Source organism: Platalea leucorodia (genome assembly GCF_965183815.1).
Source record: "Platalea leucorodia genome assembly, chromosome: 1".
Classification (NCBI taxonomy): Eukaryota; Metazoa; Chordata; class Aves; order Pelecaniformes; family Threskiornithidae; genus Platalea; species Platalea leucorodia.
Window position 1 is genome coordinate 130,878,012 of NC_138823.1, and position 25,150 is coordinate 130,903,161.

Here is a 25,150-nt window from a genome sequence, read left to right on the forward strand (position 1 = left end):
ACTGAAAAGATACCATCAGTACTCTTTCATGTGAGACAGTCTTTAGTCATTATAGTAACTTCACCCGAAGAAAATTAATTTGGGGGTTTTGTATACGTGATGCAAATTTAAAACTGTCAGTGTGCATTTTTAAAATTATGTGTTTTAAAAAATACTTTAAATGTACAGCTACTCCTTTGTATTTCACGTTATTGACATCTGCTAAGATTCTCATTTTGGTCTCCAACATTTTATGGCTGTGTGACATTACATTATTCTTGTATATTAACAAGGATATGAACTGAAATGTAAGGATTCATTAAGTTATATTCAACAATTAATTAAGCAATAATCCATAAAGTATCTGTTGTTAGCAGCAGGCGATGACTGGTTTGTTCGTTAACGGCCGTAAGGAAAGCCAAGGCTGATGAATGTTCTAATAAGTCTGTTAGTAAATGCAGGGAGGATGATTTCTGAAATGACGACGGCTACATTACGCTAAAGGCAGGGGGTTGCTGCAGCGTTTTGAAAATCTATCCCAACTGCGAGAAAGTCTGCAAGTATTTTACACCACCTGAATGTTCCTTTTTTTGCCAATGGTAAAACTTTGGAATTAGTTTGATAAGAAATAAGTTGATGTCAAGGCAGAGCACAGCATAGTGAGCACTTTGATCGGCTGTGCTTGAGAGGGTTATCACAACTTTTTAAACTCTTATTTATTTGTAACAGAGGTGACAATATCATGCCTAACAGCGGTTGCCTTCGTGTTAATTACCTCCTTGAAGTATCTCTTTTGCTTAACTATTGCCTCTCACTCTGTGAAAATTACAGAATTTTGAAGTTGCAGATAAGTTATAGCTCCTTTCTGAAACTCACTCATTTACTTCAATATAGGGTGGAAAAAAATGGGGCAGGAGTGGGAGGGGAAAGGAAGAGAACTAGCAGTATGTTTCTAATGCTTTGGAAATTACTGGTGCTCTCTTAAGTTGGTTTTGGTGAGCTCTAATTTTGTTCCCTTTTAACACAGAAATGTCATTTGTTTATTTTAACAACGGCAGAAGGATGATGTGGGCTTCTCCTCGAGTCCCCATCATCAGTTTAGGGGATGAGTAATGAATTTTCATTGTGAATGAAATATCTAAAATAAGACTGCATCTGTCCTGGTTACATGACTGTTCTAATGTTATCTATCCAGTATGCATTTTTTTCTGTCAATTTAAAAAAAAAAAAAACAACATAAAATAAAATGCAGTCTTGGTTTTTGCATTTGCTGCACAAATTCAAGAAAGAAAAGGCCAAAATACCATGTCACTTAAAAAACAAACAAAAACCTAAAAAAAAAAAAAACACCACACCAAAAAAACCCCACATTCTTTGGAAGATTCAGAACAAAACATTAATTTCTAAGTCAACAGCTATTTTTATGGTGGGGGGAACATACAACACTGTGTTTTGTTTTGGTTTGGTTTTTTTAATTTTAAATTAAAGATTACTTTGGTGCTTTGTGAAAAGTAGATATAGTACAATAAGTGTAAGCATGGTGCTAACAGAATAAAGGAGGGGGAAAAAAAAAACACAGAAGAAAAAGAACTCTTTCCCAAAGAGAAAATATTAAAATAAATACATTAAATATATAATATATTAAATAAATAGGAAATGGGAAGGTGGGGTTATGTCCAGTGCTTGGGATTTATGTTAACCTAAATGTGAAATGTAATTCACGCTGACGTTTATTGTCTGTATATTCCCACAATCAAGAGAGATACTAAATTCCTTTCCATTACTTTTAACACTGCTTGTATTGATAAATAGTGAATAAACACGCGTTTTACTGTAGGCAAGTGTACAGTTTGGGATGGATAGGTAATTGCTGCTTTATTTTTATTCCATTTGAGTGATAATAGATTATTTGGCATATCACCATCTCTTATGTTTAAATATGAAATTACTCAATCTTCTGAATCAGTTTTCCATGCTAGAAGCACGAAGTATCTACTTGGTGGATGTTTTATTGTGTCTCATTGTATCTTTTAAGAATGTGTGAAGAGCAGGCAATTAAAGTAAACCCACTGAACTCTTGCTCATATTGAACAGATTTCCTAACTGACAGCAATGAGAGTATGACTGTATGTGGTGTTCAAGTCTTTTCAGTGATGAGGCAGAAATGCAATGCAAAGTCTGCTTTTAACTTTTTTGTTTAAGGTACATGTGCATGCTAATAATCTCTACTACATCTGTTGAAGATGCACATATTCAGAAAAATGCTTATTACACTATACCTGATTTTGCAGTGATAATACTTTTACATCTTGAGAAAACAGGTTGAATAATGGAAATGAAATAATTGTACCAGCAATAAATTATTCCGAAGACTAATAATAAAAAGAAATCTGATTCTGTCCCATCTCTCTAAGATACTCATCAGTTGGTCATAAATATTCCTTATTTAGGACATAGGGAAAGCTTTCAGTAGATGAGGCTGAGTACGACTGATACTGAGAATGAACAGTGAACTCCCTCCTTTGTAAGACCTGATCTCAGAGGAATGTGCATGTTGAAGTCCAACTTAGATGCATGGTGTTTCTACGATATATATTGGGCTGAAAGTGTTCTTTTCAGAAGCTTAGAAATGCCCTGTAATGATTTGTTTGATCTGGTTAGGGCCTGTTGTGAAATGTGATATAGGTCTGGGGGAATGAGAGGGGATTATTATTTTGTGCTGTTTCTTCCCCATTTTTGATGCTTTTTGTGAAATCAGAAAAAAAAGACAAGCAAAAGGGAGTTTTGTATAAATCGTATGCTTTAGCACTATGCAAATACTCTGTAATCTAAATAGTGTGGAGGCATGTGTGTGACTATGCACACATCTTAATGGGGCTTTTTCACACTGACATTTCTTTTTAGAGTTTTGCTAAAACTGTAATGGAAGATCTCTAAAGGAAACAATGGTTGATAGCTTCTGTGAAGCAAGAGAGGTTTGTACAGAGCTGCAGAATACTTCTGTTTCCCCCATACTACAAAGAACGGTATGTGAAAGTGCTTAAGGGTGTTCACCAAATAATTTGAGTTAATGGATGGTATGAAACTTGCTCATATGTTTCTTTCCTCATTATCACATAAATAGTGTGGCAAGGCGTTACTGGGGACATTGATTGTCTTTGCTTTGGCCCAGTTTTGTGAAGTTCAACTGAGAAAAGCCTTTCATCCGTCCCAGGAGACAAGACAGCCTACTGCTGAGCTCCTGCCCTTTAGATTTCACCAGATTTCTCCTTAACCCAATAATAATTCAACGTAACAGTTGTCTCCTCTTTCCCAGCATTAGCTAAACCATACCCTGTTGCTTTCTCTTTGCTTGTAAAGGCAGCAAAGGGTGTGAAGGACGGTTCTTGACTAAGGGGTTCACTAGCACACTTCACAGTCCACAGAGTCCCACCCTCCTGAAATGGGGTCCTGCCTTGACAAGTGACTCCTCCTAATCCCTCTTCAAATCCTCCTGAAGTTTTATAATACTGTGCAACCAGAGGTGCTTTCTGTCCTAGCCTTTTTTTTTTTTTTTTTCACTAAACACTGCTAATGTGATGAGGGAGACCAGGAGCTAAAACTACCATCCCTACCTCCTTATTTCTCTTGGTACAGCACTGACAAAGAATTGCATAAACATCTTGAGACAAAAGTGGGAAAAGATGGAGGAGAAAGGCAGATACAACCAGCACCTTGCTCTGATAGGTGTAAAGAGTAGCAGGAGAATTAATGTGGGGCTTTCAGTACATAGTTAAGCTAGTGTGTGCCCCATCTGTCAAGTACGTTTGACCACTTTAGATCTAAATATAATACAACCAGAAGGTAGCACAAATCTGCTATAAAGCAACATGGATTTTTTTCTCTTCTTTCCAATCAATCTTGAAGTTGACCAAGCATTTGGTTAAGCAGCAGTCTGCTGAAATACGAGTGGTGGAAACTCAGCAGCATGATTTCTTATGTTCCGGGAAAGGTGACGTACAGGTTAGCCAAATGAGGCAAACATGAATATCAGCCTAATGTTACTACTATTAATGTTTTTCCATAATTTTCTGTGTGATAATGAGAAAAGGTCAGAACTAATTCTGTTCTGCTGCCTTTTCCCATTGTGGTTTAGTGAAGCTTGTCAGTGGTGAGGCGCAGGACAAGGTATACATGTTATTGTCAGGTAGTGCTGTCATTTTTTTTAAACTGCTGTGCAACTGGACAGTGTTGTGGAACAGTCCTGGGCTTGAGCATCTCTGCAGTGTGATCTGCTTATTTTGCAAGCTCAGAATAATCCCCCTCTCCTCTCTAGTGTGCGTATGCAGAACTGAGAATGGTAGACTTGCAAATACATCATCTCCTCTGTTTGCCTATGTTGTAGAGACTAGATCATGAAGAAACCAAATGTAGCAAATGAATATTCAGATCGCACAAGGCAGCTGTGATGCACCTTTTTCACTGTCTGTGTAAATGTCTGTGGACATAGAAACAGATCTGGTCCCAGCAGGGCTAACTTCCTGCATCAGCAAGCTACAACAGCGAGGAAGAGGAGGAAAGGGCGCCTCATACCCTTATGACTGTTATAAAGAAAATATATTCTGAAGGGCAACTTGTTTGTTTTTTTCCCTTTCAAGTGAGATCTCGAGTAGAAGTTTTCAGTTTATTTGCAACTCACTTTTATAACTACCCTTACCCTCAGTCTGGGTATATGAGTCCAGAGCTCTTAAACTGTCTTAGAATTGTGTGTAGTAAGAGTTTTATGATAAACTAACTCTGACATCATCATGTGAATCATACTGGGGCAAGATCCTGAAACAGTCGGTACACGCTAATAGCTCAAGGAAATTTCTGGGAGAGTGTGCTCCGCTTCTGTTCATTCTTGATTCTAAAGCTTTTGGGGGCGACAGGACTTCTAAACATTGCAAAGGTTTGATTTCAAAAAGGCTTTTTTAAATTTGAACATCACCTGCTTTTTTTGTGACTTTTTATGTTGGTCACAACAGCTAATGCTGTTTGTATTATATTGCCACCTATATGGAAGGTTGTGCAACACTTTCCATTATAAGACTGTTTCAGTTGCTTATTATGTTGCCAACATTCGGCTGTTTGGGCTGAAATTTTCCATGCTGGGTGTCTCCTTCAGGCTGAATTTCTTGGGAAAGTTTCAATAAAAATACTTGAACCATTCCAGGGAATGAGAGGAGGGGGAAATACTATATTTTGCCTATGTTATTAAAGTTGCTGCAAGCACTTGATTCAGAAATCATTGCACCTACGTGTTTTAGAGCAGGGAGTTGAATTATTAGGAAGGTGAAAGGGTGAGGAAAGAAAAAATGGGGCTAGAAGAGATTTCTTTCTAAGGAATGGGCTCCTCCCTGATGTTATGAACCATCTGCAAGAAAGCACACAAACCCCATGTTTGTCAAAATAGGGTCAATGAATGGCTGGGAACTGAATGATTCTCTGTGTTCCACTGCACCTACGTGAATTTGGAGAGAGAGGCTTATGAGGTGTAAACACAATCCTGTACAACAGGGATTGCAAAAGAGGACTAAAATCTGCGCAGTGGTGGAACTAGAGGGGCAGGGTTATGGAGTTAAGAATAAGAGCTGAAAATAGCAGAGATAGATTTGCTCAGCAAGGAGATGGATCTGAAGATGGTGAGAGAAACTATTAAGCAAGGAGATGGGATTTAACCTAAGTGGTCTTACGGCAGCCTCTGTTAGTTAGAGTTCATTTTCTGTTTCCCACACATCTTGTGCATTTAAATGAGGCAGGGAAAATTGTATGCAATCATGTAATTCAGAAACCAGTATTCAACCTTAATTCAAGCATGTTTCATTTCTGAGCACTTGATGTTGCAACCATAATGTACTTTCAACATGAAAATTAAAGCCTTAGTTGGAAATGTCATTCTATACCCATCATTAAAACGCTTATATTGTAAGCTTTGAAGAACACCACCATAGTTAGGCACAAGTATAATACTGCATTTCAATTAAAATACTGAAAAATGTTTTATTTTAATCCATTTAGAAAAGTTTCCTTTTCAAAACCATAGCACTGCCAGTGCTTCAGCAAACATGTATGGGACTGTTTGGATCTGAAAAGGTAAACTGCATAATTGAGATATCAAGAACTGAACTTCTCAACAGACTCTGCCTTCCATTTCTCTCAGGTTCACAGTGTAGACAACAAGTGACGTTTTGGAATATACCCAACATGCTTAGCCCAAATGGGAGCGAGTTAACAGGACAGGGAGAAGTTTCAGCTATAACTTCAAATTTTCCTGATTTTTATGGACTTCAACCAGACTGGTTATACCTCAATATTATTTTAACATTGTTATTTGTGGCTGAGTTTATTAAATAGCAGCGTTCATGCTGCTGCTTTTAATACCTCACACTTGAGGTTATCTTCCAAGTTTTCAGGGCTTTATAATGTTGCCATAACATTTTCTTAAGGAATAAGGCTTCCCATCCAGAAGCAAGCATACATCATAGTACAAATTCCAAAAATAGTGAATTAGACACTTCCTAGTTAGAGGAAAGCAAATGTGTACTGAATGCCCATTTTATTAAGATCCTTTAACTTTTCTTTCTTGAATGAAATTTAGACTTCTATATGGCGACTGCTTTGTCAATAATATCTGCACCCTTGTTTAGAGAAGAGAAATTTAAAACTGAACTGTTACTATGGATATCTGCTTTTTAAATATTAACTTCATAAAAATGCCATATCTGAGTTTGACATGATGTATTGTCTCTGTTCAAAGAAGATAAGCTGTCGTGTCATATACCTGTTTATTAATGTCTGTGGGTTGCGTGTTGATGTTACGTATCATGGCAAAGATCCGCTTATTAATGCCTTCATGGTATGGGTGGATGGGATACATCTTTATTGCTCTAAGGGTACTTAAAATTTTATGCTACAGTGTTTTGAGGCTGTGTGAAAGTACACAAATCTCTTTTTCAAAAGAGATGGGTTTTTTGATATCTAGGCCAAATTTTTCTTTCATATTTTGCAGAGATGCCTAGAAAAACATTTTTTTCTTTCTTCCTTCCCTATGCACCCCTTACTGTTCCACAAGAGGTGTTTTTTCTCAGAAGTCTCTCCATAAGTGCAGTCAAGTCTGGACTCATGGCCAGTAGGATCTACCCAGCTTCTACCCAAACAGCCCACGTGTTGCGAGCAGTCACAAAATGTTGGGTTTCTATGGAGCCTAAACGAATATAGTGATTCATATTAATTTAAACTGTTGGTTGAGGCCCAGAGAAGAAACTGGACTGTCCTGCAGCACCATGTTGCAGATGCTGTTGCAGATGTGAAGTATTGCTGTGAGACCCAATGTGACCTGATGGTCATGTTCAGTGCAATTGTTGTGGTACTATGGTCTGCAGAATGAGTTTGTCCAGCCAGCCTGTGGCCTGATCCTTCATACGATGGCAGGATATAAACTGTGAACCAGACAACTGATGTGGTGGTATTCCCTCTGCCTCCCTCTCCTCAGGGTCTGCTGCTCTTCTTTGGGAGCTAAAGGTGGATCTCCCAGTCCTCTGTTGGATTTTGGACGTACATCAGGGGTTGCTTCCACGTCTTCTCAATATGATAAGGAACATCAAGTCACACGACAGGCAGTTTGCTCGCATAGCAAATATAGTTGTCACATGACAAGAAATTGGATAGAGTGATGGGTTGGCCCCGGCTAGCAGCCAAGTACCCACATAGCCGCTTGCTCACTCACCCCCACGCCCCTGACCCCAGTGGGATGGGGAGAAAATAGGAGGAGCAGGAGCAAGAAAGCTCATGGGCTGAAATAAAAGGAATCACTTACCAAGTACTGTCACAGGCAAAACAGACTCAACCTGGGGAATTTAACTTAATTTATTTCCAACTAGCATAAATATTTAATTACTGATTCGGGTATTGGTTATTGAGAAACAAAACAAAAACCCTAAAACACTTGGGGGGTAAAAAGCCACCTTTCCTCCCCCTTTCCCAGGCTCACCTTCACTCCCAGGCTCACTTCACCACAAACCTCCTCCCCTGCTACCGCTGCAGGCCACACTCAGTCCCTTCAGTGCAGGGGTTGGGCTCCAGTTGTAGCGGTTTCTCGCTGCCGCCCCTTGTTTGTCACTCTTGTCCTGTGCTCTGATGTTGGTCACCCGCAGGTTGCAGTGCCTCCAGGGGTGTTCCTGCTGTCCACCATGCAGCACCTCCTACTCCTCTGACCTTGTTCTCTCATTCCCTCTGTTGTTTCCTCCTCTGTTCCCTTCTCCTGTCTCCCTCCAGCATTTTCTACCCCTCCTTAAATCCATTTTCATTGAGGTGCCACCAGCTTCACTGATGCGCTCAGCTGTGTCATGTGGTGGGTCTGTTGTGGAGCTGGCTGAAACCAGCTGTGGCTGGCCACGAGACAGACCTTGACCTCTTCTGGCCCTGCAGCCCCATCCGCCACCAAAACCTTGCCACCTATACCCAATACAACAACTCAGCATTTTCATTATTTCTTCCACAGACTTGTTCTCTGTGGCCACTTCTATCCACAGGTCTGCCTCATTCTCTTTCCTAGGCTCCTCTGAGAGTGTGACTATTGAAAGAAAGCCAGGTCACCCTCACTTGGTCCAATACAAATAATTGCTGGTAATTTTTGTCATTCTGTTCCCTTACTGGATTGCAAATGTGAGTTTCCGGGTGACAACTGGCTCCAAGGCGAGTGCAGCGTACCGGCTGCACCGCGTTCTCACCTCTCTGAATGTGCCCTTCATGGTTTGCCAAGGTTGCAAGAGCTCATTATGTGAAAGCTTGTGTCTTGGCTAAAACCTGGTTTACTCTGTCTAACCTGGTCAGACAAATGTCTGGGTGTAACTTAACTTCTTGCTCTGTACGACATGTTCGTGCGTATTGTTTTATTCACCAACAGGCATAGTTTGTACTTTAGAATGACAGAGGACTGTATGGACAAGGTGATTTACTTTAGCCCATCTTCTTAGGAATCCTTCAAGATGGCTCCTTATGCAGCGGAGGGGAAAGACAAAGGATTAAAATATTGCCTGAATGCTAAGTGCATGAAGTCTGAGTTGCAGCGATCCCGTTGCGGGGGAACCCCAGTCCTTTCAAGTGAGAGTTAACACAGGTGCCAGCAGTGATGCTTTGAATGTCAGCATAATGCAGTATCGGGTATTCTAGTGTAACTGTGCAGGCACTTGGAATAAAAGTGATCTTTTTCACTTAAATTGTTATTTTTTGGAAGGAATCAGAATAAAAGTGAAAAAAGCTATTTTTATTCCAGGTGAGAGATCCCATGCAAAAAGTCGCACTGCTGGAATTACTGCACTACAGGTGCACACCTTGCGTTGTGCTGGTGGAACTCCCTCTCAGCATCCCACAGAGCTGAACCTTGAGTTGCATTAGGCCTTCAGCAGCATGTACCAAAGCTCTACAGAGAGACCTCTGTAGAACCAAAGTTTTCAAGAGCTGGGAACTCTGGTTTGAGGAATTGCAATTTAATTGGACATCTTTTATGTCAGGCAACGTTGTCTAAAACCTTTAGAAAAAAGATGTGATTATTCTAAGTTGGAAATGATGTATCTACACAGTCTAATTCATACTACCCATTTGACCTTCAGATTCAATACATTTGCCCCTAACGTTTTTCTCTGTTATAGCTACTTAGCTATTTTTTCCCAAAGGATTGAGTGTAGTTATTGTAAAGGATTGAGTATAGTTATAATATTGCATGCAATGCTGATCTCTGGTTGGAGTTTAAAAAAACTTGTGTGTTTGCACATGATGCAGATGTCTAATGTAAGTTCTATGGAAATCAGAAGCAAATAACCGAGATCTTGAACATGGGAATAAAGCTGTTGATGGAGAAATTTGTATTCTTGAAATCTCTGTGTTGCAGAGGAACTTGTCATAGCTGAGTTTGAAGCTCCATTTGGTCACTGAGTGCAAAAAATACTTACTTTATCTAAAGCTTGCTTGCGGACAGTGTTTCAAGCTTCTCATCCTCATGATTGTCCTTGTTCTAGATTTATGACTGATGCAGCTCGACGTGAGCAGGAGTCTTTGAAGAAAAAGATTCAGCCAAAACTCTCTTTGACTTTGTCAAGCACAGTGTCCCGTGGGAATGTATCTACTCCACCTCGCCACAGCAGTGGAAGCCTTACTCCTCCAGTCACCCCTCCAATCACTCCCTCCTCTTCGTTTCGCAGTAGTACTCCTACAGGTAAGCACCTACTGTTTGGTTTATCCCAAATAAACTAGCAATTTTGCTACATGGCATTTGAAGAACAACAGACGTACTGAAGCGTTGGGAAGAAGAACCCCTAAAAATAAAACAGAAAAGCTTTGGGCTCTTTTATTTGCATTTGGTTTGCAATTTCTAAAATGTGTTTGGGCATTTGTTTCCAAACTCTTTGCTAAAGCAGAGAAGGATACTAACTTTAAAAATCACAGCTGAAATTATTACACAAAGAAACTAACCTTACCAGAATTATCAAATGTGCAAAAGACCCCGATGTATCAGTAGGAGAGCTCTGCACGTGGTACAGTGCCGGTTAAGATAGAAGTAAAGGTGATCGGGATCTTGCCCCCTCCCCCTGTGCCTCTTTCCTTTTTTTTAGGTAAATGAGTGGACAGGGAGGGATATTCAGCTGCTGTAGACATGTAACATATAAACATGACTTTCATTAGGAAACTAGGTTCAAAAAAAGTAATGTATGAAAGAAGTGATCTGTGTTTTCTTCAAAAACAAGTATTCCAGTGGTTTTCCCAGGTATCAAATTTCTGGGAATTTTTTTGCACTGATTAGAGAAACTGAAAATTGCTTGCTGTGCTGAACCAGATCTCTTGGCTCAAGTCAGTCTGGTTTACGTTAGGTAGAGATCTTGTCAGATAATTCTGATACACTTCAGATTAAATACCAATATTTCCTTCTAAAAAGCTAAATGCATATAATACATCTGTTCTGTAATAAATAGGCTCACCATATTCTTCTTAATTGAAAATCATATGAGCATTTCTGCTTTGATAAATTGCTATGCCATGTGCTTTATATAAGCTATTTAATGTTTTAGTATTAATGATTAAATGGAAAAGTTGTAGCAGTCCTTGCGACACTCTGTCTGGAAGTTCTGAAATGAATTGGTTGTTCAGTGTGTCCCTGGATATGAAAAAGGGAAGCATGTTGAGAACAGGTAAATGATAAAGTCCTAATGTAATACAAAAAATTTTAGAAGTAAGATTTTCTTAGTTATCTCCTATTTGAAACAAAGTGATTCATTTCCTTGACATCCTACAGATGTCAAGGAATTTCTGCTTTCTTTTGTTTTACTTTTTGTGCAGCTCCTCCTGGGAAAGCTAATTCACGATGTGGTCAGGTAGTATAACTTTGCACATCTGTCAGGAACATTGTTTAGCAATGTACTCTTTGAAACATGTTCCATCAAATACTAAAGTAAAAAAGCCAGTATTTGTGTACTGAAATACTTTTATTTTTGTTATTTACATATTTTTCAAACTTTTTAAGTTACTCAGAGTGTTGTTTTACCTGTAGCTAGGAGAATCAGCTTGTTCTGGCTAACTGAGTTTCTGGGAGTCCTGCCTGCCAGGTTATAAATAATACCAACTTCCACTTTCTGCAGCCTCTGTTCCAAGTTCCCCGTTGGAGCCCTGTTCCAATGTTAGGGTTTGTAATAGTCTGGTAGCAAAAAACCTATATTCTTTCTTGAAGGTTTTTTTTTTTTTTTAATTGACTACCAACTGAGTTGCATTGCAGCAGCCTCACCCCAGAATTTCCATTTTTGTCATCTTAAAAGCTTTTCTGGACCTAAAATAAGTGTTGAGATTTTTCTGATAACTACAGAATTTTTCACAGTGTTTGTTTGGCATAGGATTTTGTTCTCTGTGATGGTTATAACTTACATAGATGAGATGCTCCGAGCCCTGCCACGGCACAGTTCCTCTTCCTGTCAGTGCAGTGCCTGCAGAGGGAGCCCAGGAAGGCCAGCAGACTTAATTTTAGATAGGAAGCTCACATGTCTGTTACTGGCTGATGTGGATCTTTTTCCCTCAAGTGCAAGTATATATGGCAGTTGACTAGCAAGGTGATAAAACCAAGGATAGTTAGGCAAGATCTGTTTCAGGGAAACAATTTAGAGCATGTAAATCGTCCTGCATTTCAGCCTCGCCAGTGCCTACACAACTTTAAAGCCCTACAGGCATAGCCTCCACTGTATCCAGTGAGAATGAAGAATATTGCTGTATTCCTTCTATGCGATCCTGTTTGATTTGTATTCTGAGCAAACTCTTGTTAATTCGTCTTTGAATACAGGTAAACATGTATGTTGTGGTAACTTCAGAAAATAAAGAGGCTGCAGTGCCTGCAGAGGGAGCCCAGGAAGGCCAGCAGACTTAATTTTCCATGCGGTGTCCTTCCTTTAGGTATGCTGCTTGTCTTGGCTTTGCTAGGTGTGGTAGTCTTATCGTGGGTGAAGCCAGCAGCTGCCTGAATCCCGGTCACCTCTGTGCGTGTCCTTACAGCTAAGTCCCACCATTTCCTGATGCTGTTAAGCTACTGCTGTCATTTTTCAGCAAAGCGTAATTTCATATAATGACCTCTCGTCCATGTATTGACCAGTCTCAAACCCACTGAGCTTGTGAAATTTGATAAGAAACAGTTCGAGGTGGTTTGGCTGCAGAGAATGTTAAGTTTTGCAGTAAAAATCCATGCCAAAAGACTACGGGCCAAATTCGCAGACAGAGCTGAGCGGCTTCCAAGCTGACACACATACATGCTGCAAATGTTGCATGCGTATGTATAGCACCTTCTTCTGCGTAAATGAGATTATTCATGTAGAAGCAGAAGTATTCAGCAAAGAAGTGTGCTCTTTAAGGCTCTTCTTAGGTAATGAGGTAGACATGTATTTATCTGCAGGCTCTCTATGTGTTAGTCCCCTGAAACGGCCCATTTGTGGTTTTGGTGGGAAGTAGAAAAGCAGCAGTTAATTTTCTATACCTCCACTCTGTTCCCTCAGGGGTGACTGGCATGTGCTCTCTGCTTACATTTGGTTTTTTGTTCCCTCTCCTATAGCAAATTTTCTCTTCTTCTTAAGACCTGCATCCTCTAATGATTGCAGAAAGTTCACTTTAAAAATTTGATCCAGTTTTTGTTTTAACAGTAGTGTCTCCCGGGAGACTTTGTTTAGTAGCCTTAAATGCTCTTGTTAGAGTTCGCAGGCGGGATTTAGCAAAAGAAATGGCTTCCATCAGCAATACAGACTCCTTATGGTGACAGGGAAATACAGCTAAGTAGCACCAGCACATAGCTTACTTTCAAAAGACGTTAACAGTATGCAAACATGGAAATATCTCTTTATTTAAGGAGCGCTCAATTAAGTCACAAAAACTTATGTTGCTTTTATTTTTAAATGTCAATTTTAAACCCACAAAACTAATGAAGTCTAGTTATGGATAAAAATGGGGCTGACATTGCATCTTTAACATACGCTGTTAATTTTTTAAATGTTTTCATACATCTGTGTGGCTCACAGATGAAATTTCCACCCCTAACTTCCTGGCTTTTGACTGTAAGTCAGAGCATTGACATTCCTTGAAAACTATGATATCTCTTCATACTGAGAATCTTTAAAAAAGATTCAATGATAGTAACTTATTGGTAATTCATTATTAAAATAACCTGGTCCCAATTTTAGTTACAAAAGTAATTCATAGTAATGAGTCTCAGACTTTAAAAAAAAAAAAAAAAATCCACTTTTGCATTGAAGGAGTGCCAAAAATCATCTGAAACCACTGTTTTGTGTTTGTTTGTTTTTCCTTACATATTTATGACAACTTTTTTTTTTTTTTTTTTTTTTTTTTTAAACAGTTCCAGGCCTGGGATAGTAAATTTCAGCCTGGAGTGAATTTTTGGCCTTCTTATAAATCTTAAAGCAAGCGTTTAATACTACCAACTGGCTTTTTAATGGCTCAACCCTAAGTCTTGCCCACCCCCAAAAAAAAGCTGGAATATTTGAAAACCTCATAATTAGCATTACATTTTGCTCTGAAGAAACTGGCTCCCAGACCTCCTTTCCTGTTTATTTTGATTTTAATAGATTACAAGTTATAACATTTATGCTGTTTTAATAGGTTTATAGACCTACTTACTGCCTGATCGTGTTGGGCAGCGGATGGCAGCCAGTCCTGGCAGCGAGCATTGAGGATGCTATGGTTGGCTGGAATAGCTGTGGCCATCTGTCAGTCCTTCCACTTGTAAAGGAGATGAAAGAGTGAAGTTTTCATGGGTGGTCATAGCTGACCCCATGAGAGAATTGGCAAGTCCTATTTTGATTTGCAGCTGTCATTTAAGTAGGTGACTAACTATTGGTTTATCTTATTAATTAGGATAAATGCCTTCCTGGGGAGTCATATTTGTGCAGTCGTTTTTGATTGACTGCATTTGAAAGATTTTACCTTTCCTTAATATGGCAAACTTCCTTGAAATTTCCGCTAGCCCGATCTCAATATTTACAAAAGTGACCCCATTTTCTACCCACAGAAAATACCTAACTTTTCAATCTCCTTTTTTTTTTTTTCCTTTCTCGTAAAACATGAAAGTAATAATTTTAATTTGGAGTAAAAAATAGTTCATAGGATTGGCCTTAAGCTTAAAGGAATCTAAGATCTAAACAGTGATACAGTAATCAAGTATGCCTAAAAATTCGGTACAGCAATATTTTAAGACTTTAAAACAAACTGACTGAGGCTTTCAAGTTAGTACTATTGATGTAGAAACCATTACATTTACCATCTGAGGATACTATTTGAATGATGATTTAGTAGATCTATAGTAACTGAGTAGTTTTTTAGATATGTAGACCATAATCTGAAACTGAAATCAAGACCGCTTTGTCGCGGTGTCAGTAATCCTAAAGCTGCACTGTTTCAGCCAGTTAGAACATATCATGTGAAATGGGCCAATTTTTTTCTAATAAATCATACTAGTGGTGAACCATGACTTTATATAATATGTGATTTAAAGAGAGAAAGTGAAATTCAATATATTTTCAATCAAAAAAAATCAGTCTTCACCTAGTGTGTATTTTCAGAGCCTGGTGTAATTAGAAGTACCTTTGATACGTAGTGTGACTGCATTCTTAAATATCTACAATGATTTTAAATGTGTTTGCCATAGGTTCAGTTAGCAGCTTAAAGAGAATCATGTCCCATTTAGATCATTAGGGAATATCTTGTACGATTAAAATAATGTATATATAAACTGTTATTCAATAAAATTAATAGCTTCTTACAACTCAGACTATCAGTCTTCTCTCTTATTCAGCTGGATTTTGTTCAGGATTTAAATGCAACTACTGGCAAAACAGTGACCAAAAAATTACAGCTTCCTTCTTGTGTTAACGAGTGTTCTTGCTACTGATGAAATAATTTAGAGCTTCATTGTTCCCTCTATGGGTGACTAATTTACAGCGAGGAAAGTCTGTGTATTACAACTAAAGATCTCCTTTCTCCTCCTGCCAAAGGCAGTTGGGACTTAGCAGTGAATCTGTAAGGATCCACCTTGCTTCTGGTCCATTAAGGACTTGTCTGTTGTGGGAGCTTTGATTTTGGGAAGCAAAGCACTGTGTGGCAGTTTATGAGTTTTCCCAATAAACCTTGTTATCTCAAGTAATGTTATCTCAATGACATGAGATATCGTTCCTATAATTCTGCTGAATAGTATTTGCCTTCATGGATAACTCATGAAGGAATCCCAAGGACCTCCACTTGAATCCATTCCCTTTTCTTTTCCAAGAATGCAAAAGTTGAAAGAAAACCACCCATTGTTTGCTGGTAATAGCAATCAAAAACACAATAGTAACCAGCCATTGGAATTGAGCATTGAAATAGAGTAATAGGCGTGCTGGAAACTAATATGGTTTTGATTCTAAATGTGTGTTTAATTTTTGTTACTTTGTTTAAAAAATGCGTTGTCTTGTTGTAATGCAAAAGTTCATTCCTCTTCATAGGTATCAAAGCAGCTAACATTTCAGTACAGTTTCCATATGTTATGCTTTCAACAATGAAGTAATCATATGGCACAGACAGCTGTTATGCAGAGTGCTGTAACAGTACATTAAACAGAATCCAGCAAGAAAAAGAGATCTGCTCAGCTACACTAGTTTGTAAGTTTAAAGTGGACAGTAGAAATGTGCAATAACAGGGGTCGCCCCCCAAATGAATTGAGGACTGAGAGGAGGAGGAGTTAGGTGCTCGAACTTTTGTTGGTTATGGATGTGCTATTAATACATAGCCAAATTAATCTGAATTTGTAGCAGAACTGCTGTTTATATCAGAATCTCTTTGGCTTCTGTCAGCAGGTGGCATTTTTGAACTCCATGTTAGGTTGAATCAGCGTAGACTGTGAACCATTAAATCTGCTATTCATTTGATAATCTGCAGCAGCTTTTTCTTTGGGCAATGCAGATTCGCTCAATACTGCTACAGCTAGAGAGAGCTTGTTCTTTTGTGGTGGGCTGCTTTTTTTACGGATAGTGCACCGCGATTACAATTTTAAAGGTGCTTGAAATTAGATTTGGGACTCAGGACAAGTCAGTGGAAACAAGTACACGTTGATGGCTTTTTGAAAATCAAATTCAGGTCACATGGAGTTAAGCACATGATTAATGTTAAGCACCTAATACTCACCGAGGAGGTGAATGCCTGACTTTGAGCACGTAACTAGTGTTTTGTCAGACTGGAATAAAGTATTCTGCACTTGCAGTAGTTGCAAGCTCAAGAATTTTTGTATGCACAAAACCCTAACTTTAGCCATTCACTTCAAAAACTCTTCACCTGCATTACCATATTGTAAATGCTCAGGTTTAATTATTACACCTTATGTTAATGTAGTGTAGTATCATGCAGATGTAATTGAAAAAATAATGAAAAGTAGAAATATGAGATCAAATCCCAGGGCTGTTGTATTAAATCGTTGCTGAGAAGTGGGCTGAGAGTGCTACATTTTTGTGTGTTTGACTTATGGGGTGTCTAGCATAGTAAAGTACGCATCAACCAAGTTCTACTGCAGCTTGAAAAAACATACTTTCAGATGTCTGAGGAACCATCTCATTAGTTGTTCAGAGTGACAGAAGTTTCTACTTGCTTAATTGCCTGTTTAGAGACTGAAGAACTTGTATGCTATGTTTTTATTAAAAATTAGATATATAGACCCACTCTTGTATAAACAGTATGGGCAAGTAACTAAGCCATACTTCACAAAATGAAGACCAAATTCTGTTCTCCAACATAATGAAAGTTTGTCTGAATGCATTCGATATTTCAGGCCTGCAAGGTACAATAAAATCTATGATAAAATATCTTGAGGCAACTGTATTGTGGTCTGTGGTAAAACTTCCCTCTGAGGAACTTCACTGGTGCCAGGATTTCACATTTCTGTGCAGATGATGGAAGAGAGCTTTCTTTCTTTATAATTATTGGAGCCAAAATGGTTCCATCTAATTGCAGGTTTGGGGGCCTATATTAATCCTGCACACTAATTAATATATACATATGTTTGCCCAGCATTTAGCAGTCTGAGGCAGCTATTCTAACAGAGCCTTATGGGTGTTCTTGTAAAAAATAAATACATAAATAATAATTTAAAAAATAATGAATGGCATTGTGCAAAACAGTTGATCAACATATGACTTAACTATAATATATGTGTGTGCTTAGACATGGTATGAGATTTTAACATGAGCTTTTGGCTGAGGTCGTGACTGAGCATGAATAATAAGTAAAATCTGTGGTAGTTTCTAGTTTCTGCCTTAAGGAATAAAGCTATAGTAGGAGGTTTCCAATAACAATGAAAAATAATAAGTAAAAGTGCAATTATTTCCTATAGGGGTTTTCTTAGCACAGGTGGGATTTGTTCCCAGCAACAGCTAAAAGATGTTTTTTCAGAGCTAGATGCCACATTCCCCTTCTAGGGAGCCAGGCTTTAACGTCATACATGTTCAGCTCGCTCTTCCAGTAATCCAGAGTGAAAAATGCTCAAGTGCTTGTCACTGTGCTTGGCTAAGTGCTTCAGAAATGGATCTCTTTTTTCTAGCAGTCGGCTGCTGTTAGGTGGCTGTCCATATTCCTTAGAGAGGCAAGAGTATGTATTATATTGGTTACCTACTGACAAAACCAAACCAAACCACAAGAAATTACATTCCCAGAACATACTGAAACTTAAGCCTGGAGGATCTGTGGAGCAAAGATGATCTCGTATTGCATGCACAGCAACAGTGCTGTTGTCATAGCTTGGGCTGACTGCATGGCAAATAATAATTACTATACCTATAGTATTACCTATAGCCCCAAATCAAACAGCTTAAAATTGTTGTGAAGAGCAAGAAGGTTATCTTAGTCAAACCTGCACAAATTGGTGGCTCAGTGATCTCTAAGTACACCTAGACTGTATGGAAGTAACTGTATCTCGATGTCCAAAAGCGGCTGGAGGCCTCTTCTGCTGAGGGACCACCGGCAGACTGCTGTTAACTCTTGTTGCCCTTGTTCTCTTGATCAGTTTTCATAGAATTCTGACAAAGCAGTGGCAATAAGTAAAAGTAACTTCCAGTGACAGATTAGTTTCTCATATTTACCGTTGGAGATAAACTAGGTAAACAATAACATCCTGTAGGAGCGCAGAAGGAGCTTTAGCACCAAGGTGTTGTCAAGCATCAAGAGTCAGAAGAGGTGAAATAGGTGTGCAGAAAGGAAAGGGGAGAGAGATTTTTGCCTAAGAAATCTAAACAGGATAAGTGTTTACAGACAGAACTTCTCTATTTAAGTTATTTCATTTTTATCTTTGATCTACCAAAGAGTATCTTGATTTTTCTCCTTTGTACCATTTTGTTACATGCCATTTATTGAAATTTAGCTGTGTGATTACCTGGGTACCCGCTCTGCAGTTTGGCTGGACCCTAGAAGAAGGATGAGAATTGGCCCAGGCTTGATGGCTATTTCTTACAAGGGAGGCCATGGTGTCCTTTTTTTTGACTCCTAGGCAAAACTGGAGTCTTTAAGGACTCTGCAAACCCCAGCCCCCATTTGCCTTATGGGAGCTACCGTGTGTGTTTTACAGTGGGTTTGGGACTCCCCAAAGGCCACCTCTTTCAGTGCCGATGGACCAGGTGAGAGAGGAGTGCCGGTTAAGAGTTTGCAAGGAGCATAGGGCCCCAAGCGCGTGACTTTGGTTCTTTCAAAGTCCCGTAGCTTTGGGGTATGGATCCTGGAGTATTTCTGCAGGCCTGTGCTAGATAAGCCAACACAACCCATGAGCATCTTAACTTTTTCAGAGGTTTGGGATTCCCACTGATCCAGGGCTGTAACCTTGTAAAGATGGAGCAAAATGATGGGGATTCACCTGTAACTAACCTTTTCTGTCGTTTTCACAAGGACACATATCATGATAACCTCCCCTGCTTAGTCCTTCTTTTAAAGCCCTCCTAAGCTAACTTCAGTTATAAGTACAAAAAGACCTGTACTACATTCACAAAATGAAATTATTTTCAAGTGGTGCTTATAACAATTGAAATTACTTTTAAAGTTAAAAGGCCATTTTTAAGTGTATAGAGAGGAAAGCAAGATTGAGGTAGAAATAGCTGATGGGGGAAAACAGGGCTGTGCTGTGAGGAGAAATACATGAAGGTTTTTTTTTTTCATCACAATTCTTCTCATAGCCTTCCTCTGCATTTTCTGGTTCTCTTCCTTTTCCTGCTTTATGGGTGCATTTCCCTTACAATTCTGTTAAATTTCTCATTTGCTTTTTAACTTGGCAGTAAAAATGTGTTGATCCCAGTTTGCTATAAGGGTATGTTCTGGGAAGATTGACTCAGTTGTTAGATTTTGTGCTTTCCAGTAGAACTCTGAATCTTGCCAGAGGAGAAGGCACTTCAAAAATTTAAGACTGCATCTTATTTATCTCATCTCGTTTACTACAGGTACCTTTACATGTAACCTCCTGCTTGTTGTACTTCATCTTCCCAGCCCCTTCAGAGCATTCTTGTTTGCTACAGACGTAAATTGCACCGACAATTGTAAAGCTACTGTGCTTAGAATTGTATTTTAGTTGCACATACCTGTAATTAATTGGATGGGAATTTTCACAGTACTCTCCCCAAGGAACAATTTCATTGAAAAGTAACCGAGTTGTCTAGACTATAGCAACTCATAAAATCATCACTAGTTTTGGTTTTTGAGCTACAAAGCAGCAATAGAAACATGGCTTGTAGATTTAAAGTACTTCCAAGCACAGGAACTGTTTTATAATCCCCATCGTAGTAGTCTGACCTGGCAAACTGTTTTTAACAGGGCCGAGAACAGAAAATGTACAATAAGCTTAAAGTAAAGATTATCTCTGTGTTAATTTGTGATAGGTTTTTTTGGTGTAGAAGCGCACCCGCTGTACACGGACCTTTCTTCCTCCAAATGTGTAAAAAATATACATTTTGTAGAAGGCACATTGTGCCTGCCTTTCACAGCTTGTGGCATAACTGGTTTAATGTAGGAATAGCTTGACACTCAAAAAGGAACTTCAGTGGTTTGGGTAACAATGACGGCATTCATGTTTGTGTGTTTATACTGCAAGGGCCAAGTGGTGTAAGGATTTTTTTTTTCTTCTCTTTTTTTTTTTTTTTTTACTATTTAGCTTTAAAAGTAATCTGCTAATTACCTTGAAAATTACTAACTGAAAGCACAAATGTTTTTCCGAAAGTTGGAAAGTGTAGCTGGACACATGGAACTTTTAGGTGCTTATTTAAATCATGCCTATGTATATGCACATATATATATACATATATATAAAAAAATATTACACTGTAAGATTGAACAGGATTTATTTGTACCATTGTAGTGCCTTGAGAACTGAAAAAAATCGCTCTAGCTATACTAGTGCTGTATGTCTGAATACTGAAAGCAGTTATGGTTTTTCAAGGAGTTTTTACAGTGCCTAGCAGGAAAAAAAGCATACTTATTTAGGCCAGCACTTCAGTGTGCTGAAGATGGTGAAACTTAAGCAAATGTTTGAGTTTTCCTTGCACTGTAGCCAAAGCAAATCAGAAGTAGAAAAAAGCAAGGGCTAACATACCACTTCACACTCGATGACTTAAAACACAGAGAGGTTTATTTCACAGGGGAAATGGTGTATTATGAGTCGATGTTAGCCAGTACATGATGATCAAAATGATGTAAAATTCTAGGAAAAACAGGGTGGTTTGTAGCTCTTGTGTATTACCAGGTGACCTAAAGGCTACGAAACATTTGTTGACCCCAAAACTACATATTCTCTGGTCTTTTTAGCACTTGTGACCTGGTGAAAGGTGACCACCCTAATTCTTGCTGAAGATGAAGCCCAGGGCTTTGTCCACACTAGCATAGGCTCCTTCTTGTAAGGTTTTTCCATATATAGTCAGACAGCATCATTCACGGCAGTTTCTCAGCACTTCTGCCTCTAATGCCAAAGGATACAAGAAGCCAAGGAGCAGTGGAAAATAACATCTTGAGAAGTACTTTCATTTCAACTTCAGCCCAGTGATATATCATCTGAAACAATTCACACCTGCTAAGATATGTTTTGTACACCTGATGGAAACAGTGATAGCCTCAAAGAAAGGTTTGTGACAGCATACCAGGCAGAGTGCAGATTTCATCAGAATCTTTGTCTTTAAAGAAGAGAGAGGAGACACGACTCCCCACTGAATGTCTTCTTATGTTTGGGTGTTAAAAATGCATTTCTTTCTCAGAAACATGAAGTAGGATTAATTAAGAAACAGAACAGATCTTTCCTGTAGATTTTGTGCATATCAGGATGACAAAAGCCTTGATTCTGTCTCAGTGATCAATAGGCATTTTAGTCCTTACTGGTAATTCTGAGTATTGTCACTAGGGCTATCTTTCAAATTATACCGATGGAGTTTCTTAAACCTAGATGGTCAGAGCATTTAAAAGCAGGTAGGGAGAAGCGTTAAGTATATTTTCGTGCAAAGTAAGTCCTCCCGCCCTTCGGTGCATTGAAGTGGAGAATCTGCCATTGCCTCCTGTTGCTGGTCAGGGGTTTGTAACCCTCCTGGGGCTCATAAGCATGAAATTCCCTCGGCCTGAAGCTGCTGAAAGAGTGCTGAGCTGCCCTGGGTCTCTGCAGCTCCGCCGCACCCTGGACCTCTGTGGGCAGCCTGCCGCGGGATCCCTTTGGCATGATTGAGCCCGTTCACACTTGAGGGTCTAAGGTCTGGCCCGGAAGCATCTTGGAAATCCCCACGTAGCTGAATCCTGCTGAAATCAGCGGTGCTCCTTGTGTAGCGAGCGCTGCCTGCACAGGGTAGCAATTCCTTGGATTGGAGCCTGGTCGTAGCTCGGTGCATCCTTGCTGGGTTCGTGCACTGATGAAGGCAAAGCGCATGGCAGTCGGGGTGGGTAAGGACTGTGTGCATTAGCAGTTTTATGGCCTGTACCGTAAGTGGCTGAATAGCTTTTGTACAGCTGTAAAGCATGTTTAACCCAATGTTATAAAACATGTCTCAAATGTATTTTCATAGCTTCATAAACTGTAGTTCATTTATGTAGGTACTTTTTATTGTAATCCTTTATCTTAAACATGAAACTGTTTCCTGATATCGTTTCTATTTTTTCTTCTTTACGAAAAAAGGGTAAAAGAAAAGAAAAACTGCCTTTTTGTTATATGCATCAGGAGAGTCCTTAAGTACAGTAATAGTGCCCTGAACTTATATTTTTGTATTTCTAACCTCAGAACGCAGGCCTAGCAACTAAAAAGCCAAAATAACATTAATTATGAGTGTTCTTCGCTGTGGTTTTTGGAGTATAAGTTTGGAACAGATGTTTGGGGGGAGAGGAGGGGGGAGGAAGGATGGATTGTTTCTTTTTCTCAGCCCCAACTGGTTTTAATTCTTTCTTGAACATTTTGAGAATATCTTTAAACATTTGCCAGAGTTCAATTAACATCCTGTGACTAAAGGTGGAAAATGTCCTACTTTGTTTTTCTTCAAACATATACCTGCTCTTGCTGCTCATGCCAAAGCCAGAGAAAGAAAGGATTCCAGCTGGCATAGTTTTTATTACTGTTACATTAATTTGCAGGTTAAGCCTCAAGTTGGGAGGGGTCTGCTGGAGTGATTTATTTATTTACTTTTTTTATTTTCATGTTTTTAAAAAAGTGCCATGTAAAACACTGCCATTACAGGAAAGTTACGCTCTTTTTTGGTGAGCGTTTAACAGCTTATTCTTGTTTACATGAAGTTGTAGAAATCTAGTTTTAAGATATGTTTAAAGTAGAAATTGTGTTCTTGGGTTTATCATGTTTTTCCTGTACTATGTATAAACAGAAGATTGTACATTATTGAAAGCCTTTTTTTGTGGAAAACAGGATTGAGAAAAAAAGTTTATATAAGAATGCAAAATAACTTCCCGAGACTATTGGCGCAGTGTGACCATAAAACCTCAACAGCACATTGTGCAGTGACATTATAACAATTTGCTTTAGCACCTCTGCAGCGTTCTCAGAAAGTCCTGTTCTACAAAACACATGCCGTGGTATCAGTTGACTGTTTTTTTCCAGAATCGGTTCTTTACATGCATGTTTTTGTGATTAGTTGCTGTTTTGCAAGTAATGGGAAGTGGAGAAAATTTTTTTCTTATTTAGCTTATTACATGTATGTTTTATTTGCATGCATTTTTACATTCAGTAAGTTGTAACATATCTGCTTATATAGATGTGCAAGCTCCTTTTAGTGCATTTTGGTCTCTGGATTGGGATTTTCTGTGTTTTAAAGACTGTTCTTTGATATACCGATATCAAGATACAGATATATCAAGATAGAAAATGGCACACAATTGCTCCTAAGGCCAGATAGAGTCCAGCTGCTCCACCAACCCCTATATTGGCTCTGGAGGACTATTTTTTTTTAACCTGAGTGTTATTAGTTCTGTTTCTCTTGTAGGCCAAAATGGTGAGCAGATCTCATGTGTAAATAGTTCCCACTTTTACTGATAGTGAATAAGAATATCCAATACTAATGTCATACTAATAGTACCTTAAATAAAAACCTTTACGTTTATTTTGTACCGTTATCATTTTAGCTTTACCTCCAGGATTTTAGGGTGATTTTCCACACAGGCTAGCTTAGCTGAAATCATTTTATACCAAAATACAGTATATTCGGTTCTGTGTTTTACCTGTAGGATCTGAAGTGTTTGCATGCTTTCCAAAGTGGATTCAGACCTTGTAATTGAATGTATTTTCAGTCACTTAAAATTCAGCATGAGCTTACGCTGAAAATTTAAATGAGAACTAAAGGTGATTTGAAATGGTGGAATCGACCTTCCTACTGTTTCATTTAAAACACCAAGATTATCTGTGGGTTGGGTGCATAACTATGGTTGGGTGCATAACATAATGAATCCATGAGGATTCATCCTGTTTGAGGTACCACCCTCCAAAATCGCTGTGGAAAGTATCTTTTCAGACTGTCTCTGTGACTGGGCAGGTTACAGCTGCCATTTCTGTGGTGACTGTGAGAGAGGGTAGAGGATGTCCAGAAACATCTACCTGTATCCTTCCTTATATGTTCCCTCCTTCAGTATAGCAGACCCTACTGGCTGAAAGCTGCTCTTCAAATGATGGAAACAAACAAGAAAAAGTATTTTTTTTGTCTAATTTATTTTCTCTGGTGCTTTTAAGTACCTTGTGCATAAAAATAATGTCAAAAACCGTATTGCTCTTTGTATTTGAATCCATAGTCACATCATTACACGAGGCACATTTTTGAAATGGTCTTGGTGCTTATTTGCTAACTGAGCCTTGCTTCAGCCAGAGACAATAGAAAGTTAGTTCTTCTGAGTAGTAATAGTTCCTAAACAGCTCATTATTTAGGGCTTGGTACTTGATCTGAGCTAGGAGAGGACTGGAAGGAAGGGCGGTTTCTCCAGAAGACATGTTTCTGGCCAAATCCTGCTCTGACTAGTGTCATGAGGAAGAGTAGGATGCTGGCAGCAGCGATGGCTGAAGCGCAAGACGAGGGACGTGCTCCTGGCGCGAGCGTGTGTGAGAGCAGCCCGGCAGCGACCGCCGCAGACCACACAGCCCGCGGGACCCGCTGCGTGG

The 25,150-nt window shown here is 39.0% G+C and overlaps 1 protein-coding gene across 1 annotated transcript in view; it reads left to right on the forward strand.

Moving 5' to 3' along the window:
* JAZF1 (JAZF zinc finger 1) overlaps positions 1–25,150 on the forward strand; it is a gene marked incomplete at both ends in the record, with an annotated part of 198,060 nt that overhangs the window by 159,133 nt on the left and 13,777 nt on the right. The window contains one exon of the mRNA XM_082316086.1: positions 10,017–10,213. Within this exon, the coding sequence (XP_082172212.1) occupies positions 10,017–10,213 (197 nt within the window). The remainder of the gene's footprint in view (positions 1–10,016; positions 10,214–25,150) is intronic.